Here is a 21,653-nt window from a genome sequence, read left to right on the forward strand (position 1 = left end):
TGCTCCCAGTACCCCCAGTATATTCTAGTAGCTCCCAGTGCTCCCAGTATCCTCCAGTGCTCCCCAGTACCCCAGCCCAGTGCTCCCAGTACCCCCCAGTATCCCCCCGTGCTCCCCAGTGGCTCCCAGTATCCCCCAGTACCCCAACCCAGTACTCCCAGTATCCCCCAGTACACTCTAGTACCTCCCAGTACACCCCCCCGTGCACTCCATTGCCTCCCACTAACCCCTAGTACACTCGAGTGACTCCCAGTGCTCCCAGTATCCCCCAGTACCCCAACCCAGTACTCGCAGTATCCTCCAGTACATTCTAGTAGCTCCCAGTGCTCCCAGTAACCCCCCACTAACCCCCAGCACACTCCAGTGGTTCCCAGTATCCCGCAGCCCCGTGGTCCAAGTGCTCCCAGTATCCCCCAGTACACTCCAGTACCCCCCAGTACTCCCAGTATTCTCCAGTACGCTCTAGTAGCTCCCAGTACCCCACCCCGTGCACTCCAGTGGCTCCCAGTGCTCCCAGTATCCCCCAGCCCAGTGGCCCCAGTGCTCCCCAGTATCCCCCAGTGCTCCCCAGTACCCCAGCCCAGTGCTCCCCAGTACCCCAGCCCAGTGCTCCCAGTACCCCCCAGTGCTCCCAGTACCCCCCAGTAGCTCCCAGTGCTCCCAGTACCCTCAGTACCGCCCATCATCCCAGCCCAGTGCTCCCAGCATCCCCCAGTAGCTCCCAATGCTCCCAGTATCCCCCAGCCCAGCGCTACCAGTACCCTCAGTACCCCCCAGTATCCCCCAGTATCCCAGCCCAGTGCTCCCCAGTACCCCAGCCCAGGGCTCCCCAGTACCCCCCAGTAGCTCCCAGGGCTCCCAGTAACCCCCAGCCCAGTGCTCCCAGTACCTTCAGTACCGCCCAGTATCCCAACCCAATGCTCCCAGTATCCCAGCCCAGTGCTCCCAGTACCCCCAGTACTGCCCAGTATCCCAGCCCAGTGCTCCCAGGTCTCCCCAGTACCCCCCAGTAGCTCCCAGTACCCCCCAGCCCAGTGCTCCCAGTACCCTCAGTACCGCCCAATATCCCAGCCCAGTGCTCCCAGTACCCCCAGTACTGCCCAGTACCCCAGCCCAGTGCTCCCAGGTCTCCCCAGTACCCCCCAGTAGCTCCCAGTACCCCTCAGTAGCTCCCAGCCCAGTGCTCCCAGTACCCTCAGTACTGCCCAGTATCCCAGCCCAGTGCTCCCAGTACCCCAGCCCAGTGCTCCCAGTATCCCCCAGTACCCCCCAGTAGCTCCCAGTGCTTCCAGTAACCCTCAGCCCAGTGCTCCCAGTACCTTCAGTACCGCCCAGTATCCCAGCCCAGTGCTCCCAGTATCCCCCAGTACTGCCCAGTATCCCAGCCCAGTGCTCCCAGGTCTCCCCAGTACCCCCCAGTAGCTCCCAGTACCCCCCAGTAGCTCCCAGTGCTCCCAGTATCCCCCAGCCCAGTGCTCCCAGTACCCTCAGTACCGCCCAGTATCCCAGCCCAGTGCTCCCAGTATCCCCCAGTACACTCTAGTAGCTCCCAGGGCACATTTTTTCTTTTTTTGTCCATTTTTTTTCCCATTTTGTCCATTTTTGGGGGGTTTTGGCCTTTTTAATTTTTTGTTTTCTGTCCAGTTTATTCTTGTCCGGGTTGGTTTTTTGGTTTAAATTTTTTCTTTTAAATTTTTTAATTGGGGGGGGGAGGGATTTCCACAGCTTTTTGTCTATTTTTTGTTTGTTTTGGGGTTTTTTTTATCCACAGTTTTTTGGGATTTGCCTGGATTTTTGGGGGGTTTTATCCAGCTTTTGTCCTTTTTCTTATTTTTTTTAATTTTTTTACATTTTCTCCGGCTTTTCTTTGTCCACAGGTTTTTTTTCTGGTTTTGGGGGTTTTTTTCCAGGTTTTTTTGCCTCAATTTTTTGAGGTTTTTTTTTTCCCCCCACAATTTTTTGGGGGCTTTTTCCAGGTTTTTTTATTGGAATTTTTTGTCCAGTTTTTTTTTTTGTCCAGTTTTTTTTGGCCAGGTTTTTTTTTTTTGGTCTGGATTTGGGGGTTTTGGCCAGCTTTTTGGGTTTTGTCCATTTTTTGGTGGTTTTTTTTTTTCCTGAATTATTTTTGTTTTGTTTTTTTTTTTAATCCAGAATTTTTTTTGGTTTTGTCTGGATTTTTTTTTCCCTGGGCTTTTTTTCCCTGGATTCTTTTTTGCCTGGATTTTTTTTTTCCCTGGATTTTTTTTCCCTGGATTTTTTTCCCCCTGGATTTTTTTTTTTCCCTGGATTTTTTTTTTCCCTGGATTCTTTTTTTTTTTTGCCTGGATTTCTCCTGGATTTTTTTTTTCCCCTGGATTTTTTTTCTTTGCCTGGATGGTTTTTTTTTCCCTGGATATTTTTTTTTTTTGCCTGGATATTTTTTTGCCTGGATTTTTTTTCTCCCTGGATTTTTTTTTTTGCCTGGATTTAATTTTTTCCCCTGGATTTTTTTTTTTGCCTGGATTTTTTTTTTTTTTGCCTGGATTTTTTTTTCCCTGGATTTTTTTTCCTGCCTGGATTTATTTTTTTCCCCAGGATCTTCTTCCCCTGGATTTTTTTTCCCCTGGATTTATTTTCCCTGGATTTTTTTTTCCCTGGATTTTTTTTCTCCCTGGATTTTTTTTTTTTGCCTGAATTTATTTTTTTCCCCAGGATTTTCTTCCCCTGGATTTGTTTTTTCCCCTGGATTTTTTTTTTCCCTGGATTTTTTTTTCCCTGGATTTTTTTTCCTGCCTGGATTTATTTTTTTCCCCAGGATTTTCTTCCCCTGGATTTTTTTTCCCCTGGATTTTTTTTTTCCCCGGATTTTTTTTCTCCCTGGATTTTTTTTCCTGCCTGGATTTTTTTTTTCCCGCCTGGATTTTTTTTCCCACCTGGATTTTTTCTGCCTGGATTTTTTTTTCCCTGGATTGTTTTTCCCGCCTGGATTTTTTTTTCTGCCTGGATTTTTTTTTTCCCTGGATTTTTTTTATTGCCTGGATTTTTTGGGGGGGTTTTGTCCACATTTTTTAATTTTTTTTTTGCCTGGATTGGTTTTTGTCCACAATTTCTGGGGGTTTTGGCCGGAGTTTTTATTCTCTGGATTATTTTGGGAGTTTTTATCCACAGATTTTTGGGTTTATCCATTTTTTTTTTTTTTGCCTGGATTTATTTGATTTTTTATCCACAGATTTTTGGGGGGTTTGTCTGGAGTTTTGGTTTTTTTTTTTTTTCATTTTTTCGTTCACAGGTTTTTGTCCAGGGATTTTTTTGGGGGGTTTTTCCAAAGTTTTGGGGTTTTGTTTTGTTTTGTTGGGTTTTTTGGGGGGAGCTTTTTCCCTGGATTCTCTTTCTTTTTTAACCACAGGTTTTTTGGGGGGGTTTGGCTGGATTTTTTTTGTTTGGTTGGGTTTTGTCTGGATTTTTTGTTTGTTTTATCCACAGGGTTTTGAATTTTGTCTGGGTTTTTTTTTTTCCTGGATTTTTTTGGTTGTTTTTTTTCCCCCCAGGATTTTTCTTTTTTTTGTTTCATCCACTTTTTCCACATTTCCTCCACCTTTTCCCACATTTCTCACCTTTTATCCATATTTTCCAGCTTTCATCCACTACTTTCCACATTTTATCCACTTTTTTCTACCTTTTATCCACTTTTTTCCACCTTTCCTCCACCTTTTTCACTTTTTTCCCACCTTTTTTCCAAATTTTATCCACATTTTCCACCTTTCATCCACTTCTTTCCACATTTTATCCACTTCTTTCCACATTTTTCACTTTTCCCCCACCTTTTATCCACTTTTTCCCGCCTTTTACCCACTTTATCCACTTTTTCCCCACCTTTTTATCCACTTTCTCCACCTTTTATCCACTTTTCCCACGTTTTTTCCACCTTCCCTCCACCTTTTCCCACTTTTTTCCGCATTTCCTCCATTTTTCACTTTTTGCCCACTTTTTTCACCTTTCATCCACTTTTTCCACCTTACCTCTACTTTTTTCCACCTTTCCTTCCCTTTTCCACCTTTTACCCACTTTTCTACACCTTTTCCAACCTTTCTTCCACCTTTTTCCACCTTCTACCCACTTTTCCTCTACCTTTTTCCGCCTTTATCCGCTTTTTCCTCATTTCCTCCACTTTTTCCCCACCTTTTCCCACATTTCCTCCACCTTTTATCCACTTTTTTCCACCTTTCCTCCACATTTTCCCACATTTCTCACCTTTTATCCACATTTTCCAGCTTTCATCCACTTCTTTCCACATTTTATCCACTTTTTTCTACCCTTTATCCACTTTTTTCCACCTTTTATCCACCTTTTTCCACCTTTCCTCCACCTTTTTCACTTTTTTCCCACCTTTTTTCCAAATTTTATCCACATTTTCCACCTTTCATCCACTTCTTTCCACCTTTTATCCACTTTTTCCCACCTTTTACCCAATTTTTCCCACCTTTTTATCCACTTTCTCCACCTTTTCTCCACTTTTTTCACCTTTTATCCGCTTTTCCCACGTTTTTTCCACCTTCCCTCCACCTTTTCCCACTTTTTTTCCGCATTTCCTCCATCTTTTATCGCTTTTTGCCCACTTTTTTCACCTTTCATCCACTTTTTCCACCTTACCTCTACTTTTTTCCACCTTTCCTTCCCTTTTCCACCTTTTATCCACTTTTTCTACACCTTTTCCAACCTTTCTTCCACCATTTTCCACCTTCTATCCACTTTTCCTCTACCTTTTTCCACCTTTATCCGCTTTTTCCTCATTTCCTCCACTTTTTCCCCACCTTTTTCCACCTTTCCTCCACCTTTTTCACTTTTTTCCCACTTTTTTCAATTTTTATCCACATTTTCCACCTTTCATCCACTTTTTTCCACCTTTTATCCACTTTTTCCCACCTTTTTTCCACCTTTTACCCAATTTTTCCCACCTTTTAATCCACTTTCTCCACCTTTTCTCCACTTTTTTTCACCTTTTATCCACTTTTCCCACATTTTTTCCACCTTCCCTCCACCTTTTCCCACTTTTTTCCGCATTTCCTCCATCTTTTATCGCTTTTTGCCCACTTTTTTCACCTTTCATCCACTTTTTCCACCTTACCTCTACTTTTTTCCACCTTTCCTTCCCTTTTCCACCTTTTATCCACTTTTTCTACACCTTTTCCAACCTTTCTTCCACCTTGTTCCACCTTCTACCCACTTTTCCTCTACCTTTTTCCACCTTTATCCGCTTTTTCCTCATTTCCTCCACTTTTTCCCCACCTTTTTCCACCTTTCCTCCACCTTTTTCACTTTTTTCCCACTTTTTTCAATTTTTATCCACATTTTCCACCTTTCATCCACTTTTTTCCACCTTTTATCCACTTTTTCCCACCTTTTTTCCACCTTTTACGCAATTTTTCCCACCTTTTAATCCACTTTCTCCACCTTTTCTCCACTTTTTTTCACCTTTTATCCACTTTTCCCACGTTTTTTCCACCTTCCCTCCACCTTTTCCCCACTTTTTTCCGCATTTCCTCCATCTTTTATCGCTTTTTGCCCACTTTTTTCACCTTTCATCCACTTTTTCCACCTTACCTCTACTTTTTTCCACCTTTCCTTCCCTTTTCCACCTTTTATCCACTTTTTCTACACCTTTTCCAACCTTTCTTCCACCTTTTTCCACCTTCTACCCACTTTTCCTCTACCTTTTTCCACCTTTATCCGCTTTTTCCTCATTTCCTCCACTTTTTCCCCACCTTTTTCCACATTTCCTCCACCTTTTATCCACTTTTTTCCACCTTTCCTCCACATTTTCCCACATTTCTCACCTTTTATTCACATTTTCCAGCTTTCATCCACTTCTTTCCACATTTTATCCACTTTTTTCTACCTTTTATCCACTTTTTTCCACCTTTTATCCACCTTTTCCACCTTTCCTCCACCTTTTTCACTTTTTTCCCACCTTTTTTCAATTTTTATCCACATTTTCCACCTTTCATCCACTTCTTTCCACCTTTTATCCACTTTTTCCCACCTTTTACCCAATTTTTCCCACCTTTTTATCCACTTTCTCCACCTTTTCTCCACTTTTTTTCACCTTTTATCCACTTTTCCCACATTTTTTCCACCTTCCCTCCACCTTTTCCCACTTTTTTTCCGCATTTCCTCCATCTTTTTTTGCTTTTTGCCCACTTTTTTCACCTTTCACCCACTTTTTCCACCTTACCTCTACTTTTTTCCACCTTTCCTTCCCTTTTCCACCTTTTATCCACTTTTTCTACACCTTTTCCAACCTTTCTTCCACCTTTTTCCACCTTCTACCCACTTTTCCTCTACCTTTTTCCACCTTTATCCGCTTTTTCCTCATTTCCTCCACTTTTTCCCCACCTTTTCCCACATTTCCTCCACCTTTTATCCACTTTTTTCCACCTTTCCTCCACATTTTCCATTTCTCACCTTTTATCCACATTTTCCAGCTTTCATCCACTTCTTTCCACATTTTATCGACTTTTTTCCACCTTTTATCCACCTTTTCCACCTTTCCTCCACCTTTTTCACTTTTTTCCCACCTTTTTTCCAAATTTTATCCACATTTTCCACCTTTCATCCAGTTCTTCCCACCTTTTACCCAATTTTCCCCACCTTTTTATCCACTTTCTCCACCTTTTCTCCACTTTTTTTCACCTTTTATCCACTTTTCCCACGTTTTTTCCACCTTCCCTCCACCTTTTCCCCACTTTTTTCCGCATTTCCTCCATCTTTTATCGCTTTTTGCCCACTTTTTTCACCTTTCATCCACTTTTTCCACCTTACCTCTACTTTTTTCCACCTTTCCTTCCCTTTTCCACCTTTTATCCACTTTTTCTACACCTTTTCCAACCTTTCTTCCACCTTGTTCCACCTTCTACCCACTTTTCCTCTACCTTTTTCCACCTTTATCCGCTTTTTCCTCATTTCCTCCACTTTTTCCCCACCTTTTTCCACCTTTCCTCCACCTTTTTCACTTTTTTCCCACTTTTTTCAATTTTTATCCACATTTTCCACCTTTCATCCACTTTTTTCCACCTTTTATCCACTTTTTCCCACCTTTTTTCCACCTTTTACGCAATTTTCCCCACCTTTTTATCCACTTTCTCCACCTTTTCTCCACTTTTTTTCACCTTTTATCCACTTTTCCCACGTTTTTTCCACCTTCCCTCCACCTTTTCCCCACTTTTTTCCGCATTTCCTCCATCTTTTATCGCTTTTTGCCCACTTTTTTCACCTTTCATCCACTTTTTCCACCTTACCTCTACTTTTTTCCACCTTTCCTTCCCTTTTCCACCTTTTATCCACTTTTTCTACACCTTTTCCAACCTTTCTTCCACCTTGTTCCACCTTCTACCCACTTTTCCTCTACCTTTTTCCACCTTTATCCGCTTTTTCCTCATTTCCTCCACTTTTTCCCCACCTTTTTCCACCTTTCCTCCACCTTTTTCACTTTTTTCCCACTTTTTTCAATTTTTATCCACATTTTCCACCTTTCATCCACTTCTTTCCACCTTTTATCCACTTTTTCCCACCTTTTTTCCACCTTTTACGCAATTTTTCCCACCTTTTAATCCACTTTCTCCACCTTTTCTCCACTTTTTTTCACCTTTTATCCACTTTTCCCACGTTTTTTCCACCTTCCCTCCACCTTTTCCCCACTTTTTTCCGCATTTCCTCCATCTTTTATCGCTTTTTGCCCACTTTTTTCACCTTTCATCCACTTTTTCCACCTTACCTCTACTTTTTTCCACCTTTCCTTCCCTTTTCCACCTTTTATCCACTTTTTCTACACCTTTTCCAACCTTTCTTCCACCTTTTTCCACCTTCTACCCACTTTTCCTCTACCTTTTTCCACCTTTATCCGCTTTTTCCTCATTTCCTCCACTTTTTCCCCACCTTTTTCCACATTTCCTCCACCTTTTTCACTTTTTTCCCACCTTTTTTCCAAATTTTATCCACATTTTCCACCTTTCATCCACTTCTTTCCACCTTTTATCCACTTTTTCCCACCTTTTTTCCACCTTTTACCCAATTTTTCCCACCTTTTTATCCACTTTCTCCACCTTTTCTCCACTTTTCACCTTTTATCCACTTTTCCCACGTTTTTTCCACCTTCCCTCCACCTTTTCCCACTTTTCCGCATTTCCTCCATCTTTTATCGCTTTTTGCCCACTTTTTTCACCTTTCATCCACTTTTTCCACCTTACCTCTACTTTTTTCCACCTTTCCTCTACCTTTTTCCACCTTTTATCCACTTTTTCTACACCTTTTCCAATCTTTCTTCCACCTTTTCCCACCTTCTATCCACTTTTCCCACTTTTTCTCTACCTTTTTCCTCATTTCCTCCACTTTTTCCTCATTTCCTCCACTTTTCCCCCACCTTTTCCCACATTTCCTCCACCTTTTATCCTTTTATCCACCTTTTCCACCTTTTATCCCCCTTTTTCCACCCTTTATCCCATTTTTTTCACCTTTTATCAACTTTTCCCACCTTTTATCCACTTGGTTCCCACCTTTCCTCCACTTTTTCCACCTTCTATCCACTTTTTCTCCACCTTTTCCCACTTTTCCTCCACTTTTTTCCACCTTTCATCCACTTTTTCAACATTTTATCCCTTTTCCCCACCTTTCCTCCACTCTTTTCCCACCTTTCCTCCACCATTTATCCAATTTTTCCACCTTTTATCCCCCTTTCCCACCTTTCCTCCACTTTTTCCACGTTTTATCCACTTGTTTCCCACTTTTTTCCACCTTTCCTCCACCTTTTATCCCATTTTTTCCACCTTTTATCCACTTTTTCCACCTTTTAACCATTTTCCCCACTTTTTATCCACTTTTTCCCCTTCCTCCACCTTTTATCCACTTTTCATCCCATCTTTCCTCCACTTTTTATCCACTTTTTTCCACCTTTTATCCACTTTTCCCCACCCTTTATCCACTTTTCCCCACCTTTTAGCCACTTTTTCCCACCTTTTCCCCACCTTTCCTCCACCTTTTATCCATTATCCCACCTTTTATCCACTTTTTCCACCCTTTATCCACTTTTTTCCACCCTTTATCCACTTTTTCCCACTCTTTGTCCACTTTTTATCCACTTTTCCCACCCTTTATCCACTTTTTTCCACCTTTTATCCACCTTTTTTCCACCTTTTTCCACTTTCCCCCATTATCCACTTTTTCTCCACCTTTCCTCCTCTTGTTTCCCACCTTTTTCCACCTTTCATCCACTTTTTCCACCTTTCCTCCAACTTTTATCCACCTTTTAACCATTTTCCCCACTTATAACCACTTCTTTCACCTTAAATCCACTTTTTCCCACCTTTCATCTGCTTTTCCCCCAACTTTTACCCCTTTTTCCCACCTTTTATCCACTTTTTCCCCTTCCTCCACCTTTTATCCACTTTTTTCCACCTTTTATCCACTTCCCCCCAGCTTTTACCCACTTTTTCCACCTTTTATCCACTCTTCCGCACCCTCTATCCACTTTTTCCCACCTTTTAGTCACTTTTTCCCACCTTTTATCCACTTTTCCCACCCTTTATCCACTTTTCCCACCTTTTACCCACTTTTTCCCACACCTTTCCTCCACCTTCTATCCATTTTCCCACCCTTTATCCACTTTTTTCCACCCTTTATCCACTTTTTCCCAGTCTTTGTCCACTTTTTATCCACTTTTCCCACCCTTTATCCACTTTTTCCCACCTTTTATCCACTTTTCCCACCCTTTATCCACTTTTCCCACACCTTTCCTCCACCTTTTATCCATTTTCCCACCTTTTATCCACTTTTCCCACCCTTTATCCACTTTTTTCCCACCCTTTATCCACTTTTTCCACCCTTTATCCACTTTTCCCACCCTTTATCCACTTTTTCCCACCTTTTATCCACTTTCCCCACCTTTTATCCACTTTTCCCCACCTTTCCTCCACCTTTTATCCATTTTCCCACCTTTTATCCACTTTTTCCCACCCTTTATCCACTTTTCCCACCCTTTATCCACTTTTTCCCACCTTTTATCCACTTTTCCCACCTTTTATCCACTTTCCCCACTTTTTATCCACTTTTCCCCACCTTTCCTCCACCTTTTATCCATTTTCCCACCTTTTATCCACTTTTCCCACCCTTTATCCACTTTTTCCCACCCTTTGTCCACTTTTTATCCACTTTTCCCACCCTTTATCCACTTTTTCCCACCCTTTATCCACTTTTCCCACCTTTTATCCATTTTCCCACCTTTTATCCACTTTTCCCACCCTTTATCCACTTTTTCCCACTCTTTGTCCACTTTTTATCCACTTTTCCCACCCTTTATCCACTTTTTCCACCCCTTGTCCACTTTTTTCCACCCTTTATCCACTTTTTCCACCCCTTGTCCACTTTTTTCCACCCTTTATCCACTTTTTCCCACTCTTTGTCCACTTTTTATCCATTTTCCCACCTTTTATCCACTTTTCCCACCCTTTATCCACTTTTTCCACCCCTTGTCCACTTTTTATCCACTTCTCCCACCCTTTATCCACTTTTTCCCACCCTTTATCCACTTTTCCCACCCTTTATCCACTTTTTCCCACCTTTTATCCACTTTTCCCACCCTTTATCCACTTTTTTCCACCCTTTATCCACCTTTTATCCACTTTTCCCACCCTTTATCCACTTTTTCCCACCCTTTATCCACTTTTCCCACCCTTTATCCACTTTTTCCCACCTTCTATCTATTTTCCCACCCTTTATCCACTTTTTTCCACCCTTTATCCACTTTTTCCCAGTCTTTGTCCACTTTTTATCCACTTTTCCCACCCTTTATCCACTTTTTCCCACCTTTTATCCACTTTTCCCCACCTTTTATCCACTTTTCCCACACCTTTCCTCCACCTTTTATCCATTTTCCCACCTTTTATCCACTTTTCCCACCCTTTATCCACTTTTTTCCACCCTTTATCCACTTTTTCCCACTCTTTGTCCACTTTTTATCCACTTTTCCCACCCTTTATCCACTTTTTCCACCCCTTGTCCACTTTTTTCCACCCTTTATCCACTTTTTCCCACTCTTTATCCACTTTTTCCCATTCTTTGTCCACTTTTTATCCATTTTCCCACCCTTTATCCACTTTTTCCCACTCTTTGTCCACTTTTTATCCACTTTTCCCACCTTTTATCCACTTTTCCCACCCTTTATCCACTTTTTCCCACCTTTTATCCACTTTTCCCACCTTTTATCCACTTTTTCCCACCTTTTATCCACTTTTCCCCACCTTTTATCCACTTTTCCCACACCTTTCCTCCACCTTTTATCCATTTTCCCACCTTTTATCCACTTTTCCCACCCTTTATCCACTTTTTTCCACCCTTTATCCACTTTTTCCCACTCTTTGTCCACTTTTTATCCACTTTTCCCACCCTTTATCCACTTTTTCCACCCCTTGTCCACTTTTTTCCACCCTTTATCCACTTTTTCCACCCCTTGTCCACTTTTTTCCACCCTTTATCCACTTTTTATCCGCGCTTTTCCCCCCCTTTATCCACTTTTTATCCACTTTCCCCACCCTCCCCCCACATTCCCATCATCTTCCCCCTTTTTATCCTTTTGGTTTGTTTTTTTTTTACTATTTTTTATTTTTTGATTTTTTTTCCAATTCCCCCTCCCTCCTCCCTTTCCCTTCCCCTTCCCCTCTATCCCCCTCCCCCCCCCCTCCCATCCTTTCCCTACCCTACCCCCCCCCTCCTTCCCCAATCCCTACACGCACACACCCCCTCCCCCTTCTCCCCTTTTCCCCCCGAGTCTCATTTTTGGATCTGGAATATAAAAAGCCGCAGGTTGATGTTTTTGGCCGCCAGCAGTTTGTTGCATTCCACCGAGTCGAGGATGGGCAGGGCCATGTAGTCGGTCTCGTTGCTCTCGTTGCTGAAGACGAAGTGGTAGATGACGGGGCGGATACGGACGTCGTCGTAGGGTCCTTCCAAGAGAAGGAAGGAACATTCCAAGGGAGCGCTCACCTTGCTCTTCAGCAGAAGCTGGAAGGAGAGGGTACGCTTGCAGGAGAGGTTGGGGTTTCTTTCCGAATCGTTCACCCGCGCCTTCAACACCCACGTCTGGTTGAGGACCGTCAGTCGCGGCGTCTCGTAGTACAGGCGGGTGATGAAGTCGTCCGTGCGGTACGGCCGGAACTGCACCTCTGCGGGAGGGACACCCCCCCAAAAAACAAACAACAAAAAAAAAAGAAGGACGTTTACAACCAGAAAAATCACATTTAGAATCATAAAATCATGGAATTGTCCTGGTTGGAAGGGACCTTTCGGCTCATGGAGCCCAACCGTGGACCCAACCCTGACCAACCCACCACTGACCCGTGTCCCTCAGCACCACCAATGCCCGGCTTTTCAATCCCTCCAGGGATGGCGACTCCACCACTGCCCTGGGCAGCCTCTGCCAAGGCTTCCCAGCCCTTTCCAGGAAGGAATTTTCCCCAATATCCATCCTAAACCTCCCCTGACCCAACTGGAGGCCGTTTCCTCTTGTCCTGTTGCTTAGAGTCATAGAACCATAGAATTGTTGAGGTTGGGAAGGACCTTTCAGCTCATGGAGTCCAACCGTGGACCCAACACCAACCAAAACCACCATAAACCACGTCCCTCAGCACCACGTTTCCCACATTTCCGCGGCTTTTCAATCCCTCCAGGGATGGTGACTCCACCACTGCCCTGGGCAGCCTCTTCCAAGGCTTCACAACCCTTCCCAGGAAGGAATTTTCCCCAATATCCAGCCTAAACCTCCCCTGGAGCAACTTGAGGCTGCTTCCTCTTGTCCTATTGCTTAGAATCATGGAATTCTCCAGGTTGGAAGGGACCTTTCGGCTCCTGGAGCCCCACCGTGGACCCAACCCTGACCAACCCACCACTGACCCGTGTCCCTCAGCACCACCTCTGCCCGGCTTTTCAATCCCTCCAGGGATGGTGACTCCACCACTGCCCCGGGCAGCCTCTTCCAAGGCTTCACAGCCCTTTCCAGGAAGGAATTCTCCCCAATATCCATCCTAACCCTCCCTTTGGTGCTTCCTCTTGTCCCATCACCTGTTCCTCGGGAGAAGAGACCGCCCCCCCCGGCTGCACCCCCCTTTCAGGGAGCTGTAGAGCCACAACCCGACATCGAACCTCAGCTCCGCAAAAAACCAGTTGCCAAAAGGAACGCTGGCCACCACCACCAGTTGCCAAAAGGGATGCCGGCCACCACCACCAGTTGCCAAAAGCCTTTACCAGTTGCCAAAAGGGATGCCACCGACCACCACCGGTTGCCAAAAGGGAAGCCGGCCACCACCACCGGTTGCCAAAAGGCTTTACCAGTTCCTGACAGCATTCCAGTAACCACAACCAGTGACCAAAAGGGACACTGGCCACCACCACCAGTTGCCAAAAGCCTTTACCAGCACCCTATGGTGTGCTGGCCACTACCACCAGTTGCCAAAAGGGATGCTGGCCACCACCACCAGTTGCCAAAAGCCTTTACCAGCACCCTATGGTGTGCTGGCCACCACAACCAGTTGCCAAAAGGGATGCCGGCCACCACAACCAGTTGCCAAAAGGCTTTACCACCATCCTATGGTGTGGTGGCCACCACAACCAGTTGCCAAAACGGATGCTGGCCACCACCACCAGTTGCCAAAAGGCTTTACCACCATCTTATGGTGTGCTGGCCACCACAACCAGTTGCCAAAAGGGACACTGGCCACCACCACCAGTTGCCAAAAGCCTTTACCAGCATCCTATGGTGTGCTGGCAACCACCATCAGTTGCCAAAAGGCTTTACCACCATCTTATGGTGTGCTGGCCACCACCACGCGTTGCCAAAAGGGATGCTGGCCACCACCACCAGTTGCCAAAAGCCTTTACCAGCACCCTATGGTGTGCTGGCCACCACAACCAGTTGCCAAAAGGGATGCCGGCCACCACAACCAGTTGCCAAAAGGCTTTACCACCATCCTATGGTGTGGTGGCCACCACAACCAGTTGCCAAAACGGATGCTGGCCACCACCACCAGTTGCCAAAAGGCTTTACCAGCATCCTATGGTGTGGTGGCCACCACCACCAGTTGCCAAAAGGCTTTACCAGCACTCTACGGTGTGCTGGCAACCACCACCAGTTGCCAGAAGGGACGCCGGCCACCACCACCAGTTGCCAAAAGCCTTTACCACCATCTTATGGTGTGCTGGCAACCACAACCAGTTGCCAAAAGGGATGCTGGCCACCACCACCAGTTGCCAAAAGCCTTTACCAGCATCCTATGGTGTGCTGGCAACCACCACCAGTTGCCAAAAGCCTTTACCACCATCTTATGGTGTGCTGGCAACCACAACCAGTTGCCAAAAGGGATGCTGGCCACCACCACCAGTTGCCAAAAGCCTTTACCAGCATCCTATGGTGTGCTGGCCACCACCACCAGTTGCCAAAAGGGACACTGGCCACCACCACCAGTTGCCAAAAGCCTTTACCAGCACTTTATGGTGTGCTGGCAACCACCACCGGTTGCCAAAAGGGATGCTGGCCACCACCACCAGTTGCCAAAAGGCTTTACCACCATCCTATGGTGTGCTGGCCACCACAAACAGTTGCCAAAAAGCTTTACCAGCACTCTATGGTGTGCTGGCCACCACAACCAGTTGCCAAAAGGAATGCTGGCCACCACCACCAGTTGCCAAAAGCCTTTACCAGCACTCTATGGTGTGCTGGCAACCACCACCAGTTGCCAAAAGGGATGCCGGTCACCACCACCAGTTGCCAAAAGGGACACTGGCCAGCACCACCAGTTGCCAAAAGGCTTTATCAGTGTCCAACAGTGTTCCAGCAACTGGCATCAGTTGCCAAAAGGCTTTACCAGCACCCTATGGTGTGTTGGCCACCGGAACCAGTTGCCAAAAAGCTTTACCAGCACTCTACGGTGTACTGGCAACCACCACCAGTTGCCAGAAGGGACGCCAGCCACCACCACCAGTTGCCAAAAGGCTTTACCACCATCCTATGGTGTGGTGGCCACCAACACCAGTTGGCAAAAGGCTTTACCACCATCTTATGGTGTGCTGGCCACCACAACCAGTTGCCAAAAGGGATGCTGGCCACCACCACCAGTTGCCAAAAGGCTTTACCACCATCCTATGGTGTGCTGGCCACCACCACCAGTTGCCAAAAGGCTTTACCACCATCCTATGGTGTGGTGGCCACCACCACCAGTTGCCAAAAGGCTTTACCAGCACTCTACGGTGTGCTGGCAACCACCACCAGTTGCCAGAAGGGACGCCGGCCACCACCACCAGTTGCCAAAAGCCTTTACCACCATCTTATGGTGTGCTGGCAACCACAACCAGTTGCCAAAAGGGATGCTGGCCACCACCACCAGTTGCCAAAAGCCTTTACCAGCATCCTATGGTGTGCTGGCAACCACCACCAGTTGCCAAAAGCCTTTACCACCATCTTATGGTGTGCTGGCAACCACAACCAGTTGCCAAAAGGGATGCTGGCCACCACCACCAGTTGCCAAAAGCCTTTACCAGCATCCTATGGTGTGCTGGCAACCACCACCAGTTGCCAAAAGGCTTTACCACCATCTTATGGTGTGGTGGCCACCAACACCAGTTGCCAAAAGGGACGCCGGCCACCACCACCAGTTGCCAAAAGGAATGCTGGCCACCACCACCAGTTGCCAAAAGGAATGCTGGCTACCACAACCAGTTGCCAAAAGGCTTTACCACCATCTTATGGCATGGTAGCCACCAACACCAGTTGCCAAAAAGCTTTACCAGCACTCTATGGTGTGCTGGCAACCACCACCAGTTGCCAAAAGGCTTTACCACCATCTTATGGTGTGGTGGCCACCACCACCAGTTGCCAAAAGCCTTTACCACCATCTTATGGTGTGCTGGCAACCACAACCAGTTGCCAAAAGGGATGCTGGCCACCACCACCAGTTGCCAAAAGCCTTTACCAGCATCCTATGGTGTGCTGGCAACCACCACCAGTTGCCAAAAGGCTTTACCACCATCTTATGGTGTGGTGGCCACCAACACCAGTTGCCAAAAGGGACGCCGGCCACCACCACCAGTTGCCAAAAGGAATGCTGGCCACCACCACCAGTTGCCAAAAGGAATGCTGGCTACCACAACCAGTTGCCAAAAGGCTTTACCACCATCTTATGGCATGGTAGCCACCAACACCAGTTGCCAAAAAGCTTTACCAGCACTCTATGGTGTGCTGGCAACCACCACCAGTTGCCAAAAGGCTTTACCACCATCTTATGGTGTGGTGGCCACCACCACCAGTTGCCAAAAGGCTTTACCACCATCTTATGGTGTGCTGGCAACCACAACCAGTTGCCAAAAGGGATGCTGGCCACCACCACCAGTTGCCAAAAGCCTTCACCAGCACCCTAAGGTGCCCCTCTGCTGGGAGGACAGGCTGAGAGAGTTGGGGGTGTCCAGCCTGGAGAAGAGAAGGCTCCAGGGAGACCTTGGAGCCCCTTCCAGTCCCTCAAGGGGCTCCAGGAAAGCTGGGGAGGGACTCTGGATCAGGGAGGGGAGCCATAGGAGGAGGGGGAAGGGTTTTAAGCTGAAAAAGGGGAGATTGAGGTGAGATGTGGGGAGGAAATTCTTCCCCCTGAGGGTGGTGAGAGCCTGGCCCAGGTTGCCCAGAGAAGCTGTGGCTGCCCCATCCCTGGAGGGGGGTTCAAGGCCAAGGTTGGAGGGGGCTCGGAGCAACCTGGGTTGGCGGGAGGCGCCTTGACGTCCCCGTCCACGGCAGGTTGGTGCCGGGGACACACACACACACACACACACACACACGCACACGCGTGTGCCGGTGGTCGTTTTACCCGTGTAGCCGATTTTCTCGAAGCTGAGCAGGTTGAAGATGCTGTTATAAAGCTGCATTTCTTTTTTTCTCGTTTGGTCCATTTCGTCTAAAATCTCCATCAGCTCGTTGCCGGTTTTGGTGGGGTGGGTACATTCCGCCTCGTGCACCGTCAGCTCGTGGTACGGACCCTGCCAGGGGCACCCGATCCGCTTGTATTTGCACTGGGTCACCCTTGAAAGGGGGGGGGGGGGGGGGGGGGGGGAAAGGTGGGGGGGGGGAAGGAAGGGGGTAAGGGGATGCGGGGTGGCGGGGGGGGGGAGGGAGAAAAACAAACGTGAATATTCATGGAATAAGGAGAAAATGCGGAAAACGAGGCGGATCCGCTCACCCCGATGTCGGGAAGGACAATGAGGTTCATCCGGGGCAGCCCCCACACCCCCCCCCCAAAAGTGGAACAGGAGGAAAACTGGGAATTCCAAGAGAGCTGTTTCACCCCCCGCCTCCCCCCCCCCCCCCCCCCCGGGGAAAACTGTTCCATGTTTCACCACCCCCAAACCGTCGGGAAAACCATCCCACGGGATGTTGGCAACTGCCGAGAGGGAGAGAGGAAGGGGGCTCTGCCGCACCCCAAAGCGGCACCTTGTCCTCCCCCCAAACTGTTGTCACCCCCCCAAGGGTGGTGGGACACAGGGTGACAGGACACGGGTGGTGGGATGGAATATGGGTGGTGGGACACGACCAGTGGCATGGAATATGGGTGGTGGGACGGAATATGGGTGGTGGGACACAACCGGTGGGAGGATATGGGTGGTGGGATGGAGTATGGGTGGTGGGACACAACCAGTGGCATGGAATATGGGTGGTGGGACACAACCAGTAGGATGGAATATGGGTGGTGGGATGGAGTATGGGTGGTGGGACACAACCAGTGGCATGGAATATGGGTGGTGGGATGGAATATGGGTGGTGGGACACAACCGGTGGGAGGATATGGGTGGTGGGACACAACCAGTAGGATGGAATATGGGTGGTGGGACATGACCAGTGGGGGAATATGGGTGGTAGGATGGAATATGGGTGGTGGGACATGACCAGTGGGGGAATATGGGTGGTGGGATGGAATATGGGTGGTGGGACACAACCAGTGGGATGGAATATGGGTGGTGGGATGGAATATGGGTGGTGGGACACAACCAGTGGGATGGAATATGGGTGGTGGGATGGAATATGGGTGGTGGGACATGACCGGTGGGGGGATATGGGTGGTGGGATGGAATACAGGTGGTGGGACATGGGTGGTGGGATATGACCAGTGTCTAGATATGGGTGGTGGGATTGAATACAGGTGGTGGGACACAACTGGTGGCAGAATACGGGTGGTGGGACAAAACTGGTGGCGGGACATGGGTGGTGGGACACAACCGGTGGCGGGATGGAATAAAGGTGGTGGGGACACGAGTGGCAGGACATGACCGGTGGCGGGACACGGATGGTGGGACACAGATGGCAGGACACAACCATGGCACGACACCACCATGGCAGGACACCACCAGTGGGACATGACCCGTGGCAGGACATGACTGGTGGTGGGACATGGATGGTGGGACACGGGTGGCGGGACATGACTGGTGGTGGGACACGGATGGTGGGACACGGGTGGCAGGACACAACCATGGCAGGACACCACTGGTGGGACATGACCCGTGGCAGGACATGACTGGTGGTGGGACATGGGTGGCAGGACATGACATGGGTGGCGGGACATGACCATGGCAGGACACAACCGGTGGGACACGACCCGTGGCGGGACATGGATGGTGGGACACAGGTGGCAGGACAAGACTGGTGGCGGGACACGGGTGGCGGGACATGACATGGGTGGTGGGACATGACCATGGCAGGACATGACTGGTGGGACACGACCGGTGGCGGGACATGACTGGTGGTGGGACACGGATGGTGGGACACGGGTGGCAGGACATGACCATGGCAGGACGCAACTGGTGGGACACGACCTGTGGAGGGACATGGATGGTGGGACACAGGTGGCAGGACATGACATGGGTGGTGGGACATGACCATGGCAGGACACAACCGGTGGGACACGACCCGTGGTGGGACATGACATGTGCTGCGGGACACGACTGGTGAGACACAACCGGTGGCAGTGGGACAAGACGGGTGGCATTTTGGAGCCCCCCAACCCAGAGGGTGGCACAGGGCGATGAAACCTTGCCGGGGGAGGTGGGGGGGGGGATCACAGGAACCCCCCCCCAACTCCAGCACCCAGGTTTCCCAACCCCCTCTGCGTCCCTGGGGCGGGGGGGAGAGCCAGGAACCGCGGCGGCGCCGCCTCCTCCTCCTCCTTCTCCTCCTCATCCTCCTTCTTCTCCTCCTCCTCATCCTCCTCATCCTCCTCATCCTCATCCTCCTCATCCTCCTCCTCCTCATCCTCCTCCTCCTCCTCCTCCTCATCCTCCTCCTCCTCCTCCTCCTCCTCCTCCTCATCCTCCTCCTCCTCCTCCTCCTCCTCATCCTCCTCCTCCTCCTTCTCCTCCTCATCCTCCTCATCCTTCTCCTCCTCATCCTCCTCATCCTTCTCCTCCTCATCCTTCTCCTCCTCATCCTTCTCCTCCTCATCCTCCTCATCCTTCTCCTCCTCCTCATCCTCCTCATCCTTCTCCTCCTCCTCATCCTCCTCCTCCTCCTCATCCTCCTTCTCCTCATCCTCATCCTCCTTCTCCTCCTCCTCATCCTCCTTCTCCTCATCCTTCTCCTCCTCCTCATCCTCCTTCTCCTCATCCTCCTCATCCTTCTCCTCCTCCTCATCCTCCTTCTCCTCCTTCTCCTCATCCTTCTCCTCCTCCTCCTCCTCCTCATCCTTCTCCTCCTCCTCATCCTTCTCCTCCTCCTCCTTCTCCTCCTCCTCCTCATCCTCCTCCTCCTCATCCTCCTCCTTCTCCTCCTCCTCCTCATCCTCCTCTTCTCCTCCTCCTCCTTCTCATCCTCCTCCTCCTCCTCCTCCTCATCCTCCTCCTCATCCTCCTCCTTCTCCTCCTCCTTCTCCTCCTCATCCTCCTCCTCCTTCTCCTCATCCTCCTCCTTCTTCTCCTCCTCCTCCTCCTCCTTCTCCTCCTCCTCCTCCTCCTTCTCCTCCTCCTCATCCTTCTCCTCCTCCTCCTCATCCTTCTCCTCCTCCTCCTCATCCTTCTCCTCCTCCTTCTCCTCCTCATCCTCCTCCTCCTTCTCCTCCTCATCCTCCTTCTCCTCCTCATCCTCCTCCTTCTCCTCCTCCTCCTCCTTCTCCTCCTCATCCTCCTCCTCCTCATCCTCCTCCTCCTCATCCTCCTCCTCCTCATCCTCATCCTCCTCCTTCTCATCCTTCTCCTCTTCCTCCTCCTTCTCATCCTCCTCCTCCTCCTCCTGGCCAAAGGGGAAGGGAAGCTTTTTACCTGTCCTGACACTCCTCCTTCTGGTGCCTCTCCAGGAGGGAGCGGGGGAACTGCTGCATGCAGAACCCGCACTCGGAGGGCAGCTCGCTGACGGCTTTCTCCACGGCCAAGTTGCGGCAGCAGAGGCTCTTGCTGATCTCGCAGCGGCAGTTGGGGCAAGTGGCCTGTTCCTCTTTGAGCCGCGCATCCGCCAGGAGGTGGATGAAGCAGCCGGCGCACATCAGGTGCCCGTTGGTGCACTGCGGGAAGAGAGGAGGAGGAGGGGGGGGGAAGAAAGGAATCAGGAAGCAAGACTCAAATTGTCACACACCCCCCCCCCCCCCCCCCAAAAAAAAAAAACCAACCAAACAACCACAAACCCCAAAAAAGGCCAATAAAGTGAATTTGGGAGAAACGACGCTTTGCCGGCCCCCGGCTCCTCCCCATCCCCCCCCAAAAAAAAAACCCCCACAAACTCCCTCCGGTCGAGCCGCCGGAGTTTTGGCAAAGCCCACGTGCCGGCCCCGACACGTCGCTGCTGTAATTAGGACTGACCTCGTTTGCCTGGCACGGGAGGGGAAGGGAAAGGCTTCCTCCCCGCTTCCCTCCTCCTCCTCCTCCTTCCCTGGTTTTCACCCATCCCGCAGGAAGCCAGCTCCCCGTATCCAAATCCCAATCCCACGCGATTCGGGGTAACCAAAACCAACCGGAGAGACGGAGCCCCCCCCCAAGTGCCTCCCGCAGCGGGGAATCGCACCAAAACTCCAGGGGGGGAAGCTTCCTCCGCTCCCCGTATCCCCCAACTCCGGGGAATCCCAAAGGCCGGAACGTTATCCGGCTGCCACATTCCCACATCGGTTCCGACGGGTTTGGTGGAGTCGAGACCCCCAGTTAAACCAGCAGGATCACTTTTCCGACTGGGGAAAAGCCATCGGCGCAAACAAACATCCCCGCCCCGGCAAAGAGATGGGAAGCGGCTCCGAGGACTCGGATCACCGGGATGGGACTGGGATTTCCCACTGGAGCTCCGTTCCCGGTGCCTGCCCGGGAAGGACCAGCTCCTCCACGGCATCGATCGGGGTGGGAGAAATAACGCAAAGAAATCTCTTTTCCTCCAAAATTCCTTCCCGTTTCGATCCGAGGCGACGAGAGAAGATCCGCATCGGCTTCATCCCAGATCGCGGAATCGCCCAGCACTTGGTTTTCCATCCCAAAATTGCTGGGTTTAGGGGGAAAAAAAAAAATGATCAGTTTTTAAGGTGCATTTGGAGCGGCTGCTGAGCTGCGTCGGGAGAAACCCTCGAGGAAGAGGAGGAGGAGGCGGCTGCTCGGAGGCAGAGCAGCACCAGAGTCATCCTCAGGCGCCGGAACGA

General features: G+C 49.3%; 1 protein-coding gene across 1 annotated transcript; it reads right to left on the minus strand.

Moving 5' to 3' along the window:
- Positions 1–11,644: 11,644 nt before the first annotated feature.
- On the minus strand, positions 11,645–20,537 carry ZFTRAF1 (zinc finger TRAF-type containing 1). The gene is made up of 3 exons (XM_074167323.1): positions 20,302–20,537; positions 16,869–17,080; positions 11,645–12,188 (listed from the first exon to the last, which is right to left on the minus strand). Exons 1-3 carry the CDS (start codon positions 20,520–20,522, stop codon positions 11,797–11,799), a joined length of 825 nt encoding a protein of 274 aa, XP_074023424.1. The 5' UTR covers positions 20,523–20,537; the 3' UTR covers positions 11,645–11,796.
- Positions 20,538–21,653: the final 1,116 nt, after the last annotated feature.

This window comes from Numenius arquata, unplaced genomic scaffold, assembly GCF_964106895.1.
Source record: "Numenius arquata unplaced genomic scaffold, bNumArq3.hap1.1 HAP1_SCAFFOLD_748, whole genome shotgun sequence".
Taxonomy (NCBI): Eukaryota; Metazoa; Chordata; class Aves; order Charadriiformes; family Scolopacidae; genus Numenius; species Numenius arquata.

Coding starts and splice junctions, on each gene's coding strand:
- ZFTRAF1 (XM_074167323.1), bottom strand. CDS start 20,522: ATGTGCGCCGGCTGCTTCATCCACCTCCTGGCGGATGCGCGGCTCAAA. Junction 17,081..20,301: donor AAGGAGGAGTGTCAGGACAG/GTAAAAAGCTTC, acceptor CCCCCTTTCAAG/GGTGACCCAGTGCAAATACA. Junction 12,189..16,868: donor CGAGAAAATCGGCTACACGG/GTAAAACGACCA, acceptor TCCCTCCCGCAG/AGGTGCAGTTCCGGCCGTAC.